The 4,109-nt window shown below is 33.0% G+C and overlaps 2 protein-coding genes across 2 annotated transcripts; both read left to right on the top strand.

Moving 5' to 3' along the window:
- The first annotated feature begins 304 nt into the window (after positions 1-304).
- Positions 305-901, top strand: LOC113291535. Its single transcript, XM_026541059.1, has one exon. It carries the CDS (start codon positions 305-307, stop codon positions 899-901), a length of 597 nt encoding a protein of 198 aa, XP_026396844.1.
- A 102-nt stretch (positions 902-1,003) lies between these two features.
- Positions 1,004-3,153, top strand: LOC113291534. The gene is made up of 4 exons (XM_026541058.1): positions 1,004-1,685; positions 1,952-2,265; positions 2,410-2,586; positions 2,677-3,153. Exons 1-4 carry the CDS (start codon positions 1,004-1,006, stop codon positions 3,151-3,153), a joined length of 1,650 nt encoding a protein of 549 aa, XP_026396843.1.
- The last annotated feature ends 956 nt before the right edge of the window (positions 3,154-4,109 follow it).

Genomic DNA, 4,109 nt, shown 5'->3' with positions numbered 1-4,109 from the left:
TTCTTGGAATATGCAAGGGATTGCAAATAAGTTTACTATAGATCAGTTTCACAACTTAGTTAAAACTCAAAGTCCAGATTTCATTTTTCTCTGTGAAACTAAAATTGATGAAAGTAGAATGTTTTCTTTAGCTAAGTCAGTTCATTATCCTAATTTTGAGTGCATTAATAGAGTAGGATATGCAGGTGGTCTTATTCTCATGTGGAAGGATGGAATTGATATGGCAGTGATAGGGAGTGAAAATAATATTATACATGCTGTCATTTAATAATGTCCTAGTAAGCCCAAGGCACTCAATTCTTTTATGTGTGATTCTACTTACACTGAGCCTAAAAAAACTCAATGGAACTTCATTTCTGAGTTTAGTAGTGATGTTCAACAGCCTTGGTTAATTCTAGGTGATTTGAATTTTCATTTAGATAGTAATAGTAATAGTTCAGATAAATGGGTTCAAAATAGAATCAATGATGCAGGATTGATAGATATAGGCTATGAAGGAAAAGATTATACCTGGACTAGTAACTCTTATGGGACTGGTTCTAGGAAAGCTAGACTTGATATGGCCCTTAGCAATAATGACTGGACTTTCAGCTTTGCTACTGCAAAAATTCTGCACTTAAACTTTGTTGCTTCCGACCACTGTCTTGTTTTACTTATTACTGATCCCATCCCTAAGAACTTATTGAAGCCTTTCAAATTTTTCAGAACATGGATAGAACATAGCAATTTTAAGAATACTATTGATCAGTCTTGGAATGTTGATGTTCATGGTAGTCCTGCTTATAAATTGAGTCAAAAGCAACATAGTTCTAGAATTTCTTTGTCTCAGTGGAATAGAATGGAATTTGGTGATATTCAGAAAAATATTAACAATTTGCAAAATGAATTGCAAATAGCTTAGAATGGTCCTAGTTATAATCTTCAGCATAATAGAGTTAAGACTATTGTTAATGATCTGGAAAAACGGTATAAAATTCAGTCTGAGTTTTATAAAGAAAAATCTATGGATAAATCTACTTTTGATATGGATAATAACACAAGGTATTTTCATTCCATAGTAAACAAAAGATTGCATGTTAACACTATTAATGCTCTATGTGATACTAGTGGTAACTGGTATAGAGACAGAGATGGGATTAACAACTTACTCACTAACCATTTTAGGACTGTTGCCAGTACTTCTAATCCTATAATGCCTGATGATGCTTTTGATGTTATTCCTAAACTGATTACTGATTCTGATAATATTATGCTGCATTCTATTCCTACTGAAATTGAAATTGAAAATAAGGTTAAGCATGTGCCTTCTTGGAGCTCTCCTGGTCCTGATGGTTTTCAAGCAGGTTTTTATCAAACTCAATGGCAGTTAGTTGGTAAGGATATTGTTGATGTTGTGCAAAGATTTTTTACTAGTGGTCAAATGCCTAGATGTTTAAATAGGACTTATATTTGCCTTATTCCTAAATACAAAACTCCAAAACAACCATTTGAATTTAGGCCCATTGGTTTATGTAATGCTTCATACAAAATCATATCTAAAATTCTTGCTAATAAACTTAAGCCTTTTCTTAAGAAGTTGAGTTCTCCTTACCAAGCTGCTTTTGTCCCAGGTAGAGCAATTCATGACAATATCATTATTGCTCATGAATTGATCCACTCCATGAAACACAAGGAAGGTTTTTCTGGTACTATGGCAATTAAACTTGATCTATCAAAAGCTTTTGATAGATTAGAATGGAGTTTTCTTATTAAGGTTTTAAAAAAAAATTGGTTTTAGTAAGGAATTTTGTGATCTCATTATGCAATGTGTCTCTACTACTAGTATCAATGTTCTCCTAAATGGTTCTCCCTGTGAGCAATTTAAACCAACTAGAGGTATAAGACAAGGAGATCCTCTTTTCTCCTTATCTTTTTATCCTTGTTATGGAATATCTTTCTAGATCTCTTATAGGTGCTGAAACAAATAAAATCATCACTGGTGTTAAGGTTTCTAGGAGAGCTCCTCCCATTTCTCACTTGTTATTTGCTGATGATATTCTGATATTTGGTCAAGCTAACACTCAGCATATTAATGCCATTTTACAGATTCTGCAGAATTTTGGAAACTTATCTGGTCAAATGCTCAATTTTGATAAGTCTTGTGTTTACTTTAGTAAAAATCTTAGTCCTCATGAATGTGATAATTTTTCTCAAGCTCTTAATATGGCAGTTATAAATGATAATGAGAAATATCTTGGTGCTCCTTTATTACTGGGACATTCTAAGGTAATTTTTTTTGATCCTATAGTTTAATCTTTTGAAGCTAGACTTAAAAACTATGTTAGTACTACCCTTAATCAAGCTGGTAGGTCTACTCTCGTTAAGTCTGTTTTAAACTCTTTACCTACTTATCAAATGGGTTGTTTTAAGATCCCTACTACTCTGTTAGAAAAATTAGATTCTCTGCAGATGAATTTTTGGTGGGGTCATAAGGCAAAGAAAGGTATTAAATTTATAGCCTGGGATAATATCAATAAGGCTAAGGAGTTAGGAGGTCTAGGTTTTAGGGACCTTGAAACTTTTAACATTACTCTTATCTGTAAGTTGGTATGTAAAATTGTCACAGAGCATGAGGAATTATGGGTCCAAATTTTGAGTGCTAAGTATTTCTATAACAGTAGTATTCTCCATTTGCAGAAACTCAATGAAAACTGTTCCTGGATTTGGTGGGGTATTTATAGAAGTATTGACTTTATTAAGCAACATAGTTTTTGGGATATCATATGTGGCACTAGAACCAAAATATGGCTGGATTGTTGGGTTATTGGTTTAGATCATCCACCCATTCCTTATGAAGGTCTTGTTAATACATTGTCTTATTCTAATATTTTAGATCTTTTTCATTTAGGAACTAGGACTTGGAATACTCACCTAGTTTATTATCTGATTGACGCTGAATCTGCAACCAAAATTATTTCTATGGATGTCCCTGCTATTGGTGAAGATACTCTTATTTGGTTACCTGACAGAAATGGTCAATTTTCAGTCAAAAGTGCTTATAATGTTTTGTTTAAATTACCTAATCCCACTGCTGTTGTTCAGAATGTTTCTTCTCAAGTCTGGAAAGTTTTGTGGAAGGTTAAAATTCCTCATAAAGTAAAGTTATTTGTCTGAAAGTGTAAAAAGGATATAGTTCCTACAAGAGATAAACTCTCTAGATATAAGCATGGCTTTGAACTATATTGCAGTTTGTGTAACCAACCTAATGAGTCTAGTAATCATTTCTTTATTGAGTGTCCTTATGCTAGATCTATTTGGTTGGCTTTGAATATCAATGTAAGTAATGTTATAGCTCAGCATTCTTCTTTCAGAAGTTGGGTCATTTCCTGGTTTTCTGCAAGGAATAACATTGTTTTTGGTGCAGGGATTACAAGACATGAAATAAATAAACTTCTTATGGTGGCAGTGTGGACTATCTGGAAGGATAGATGTTCTAAAAATTTTCAGAATATTAACCCTAATAGAACTTAGTCTTTATACTGTATTAATAAGCTTGTTTCTCAAAATTCAACTTCTAGTTCTAATGTTAATGTGCTATAATTGAGATGGAAACCTCCAGATAGAAATTTTGTTAAGATCAATTTTGATGCATCTTTTAAGATAGAAATTATGCAGGTAGATGCATTGGTGTCCAAGGAGAATATTTTGATGGAGGAATGAAGGCTGGAATTGAAGTGGAGGAGCTGGAATGCAGAGCTATGAAAGCAGCAGCTACTCTTGCAGTTTCAAGAAATATTTCTAGTGTTATTTTTGAGTCTGATAGTCAAGTCCTAATAAAGTCAATCAATAAACCTACATCCTATGTTCATTGGATGAATCAGTCATTGATTTTAGACATTAAGTTTCTTTTAAGCAAAATTAGCAGTTGAAAATGTGTGTCTGTCAAGAGAGAAATCAATGGAGTTGTAGACAAGATAGCTAAGAGAGCTAGGACCTTAAAATACGGTTTTGTTTTTCAGAATGATCTTCCCCGGGACATTCAGGAATGGGTTGATCAGGATATTGCTTTAATCCACCATTAAATCAATACAATCTCTTTTGCATAAAAAAAAAGTCTTTTGAGACATGCT

The sequence above is a fragment of the Papaver somniferum genome, chromosome 6, assembly GCF_003573695.1.
Source record: "Papaver somniferum cultivar HN1 chromosome 6, ASM357369v1, whole genome shotgun sequence".
NCBI lineage: Eukaryota > Viridiplantae > Streptophyta > Magnoliopsida > Ranunculales > Papaveraceae > Papaver > Papaver somniferum.
Note: the sequence above shows the minus strand (reverse complement) of the source record. Positions and strands in the feature narration are given on the sequence as shown.

What these genes read in the sequence shown, in the direction of transcription:
- LOC113291535 (XM_026541059.1), top strand. Translation starts at nt 305, where the DNA reads ATGTGTGATTCTACTTACACTGAGCCTAAAAAAACTCAATGGAACTTC.
- LOC113291534 (XM_026541058.1), top strand. Translation starts at nt 1,004, where the DNA reads ATGGATAAATCTACTTTTGATATGGATAATAACACAAGGTATTTTCAT. An exon ending in TATTACTGGGACATTCTAAG is followed by an intron (nt 2,266 to 2,409) that starts GTAATTTTTTTT and finishes GGTTGTTTTAAG; the next exon opens with ATCCCTACTACTCTGTTAGA. An exon ending in TTACTCTTATCTGTAAGTTG is followed by an intron (nt 2,587 to 2,676) that starts GTATGTAAAATT and finishes CTCCATTTGCAG; the next exon opens with AAACTCAATGAAAACTGTTC.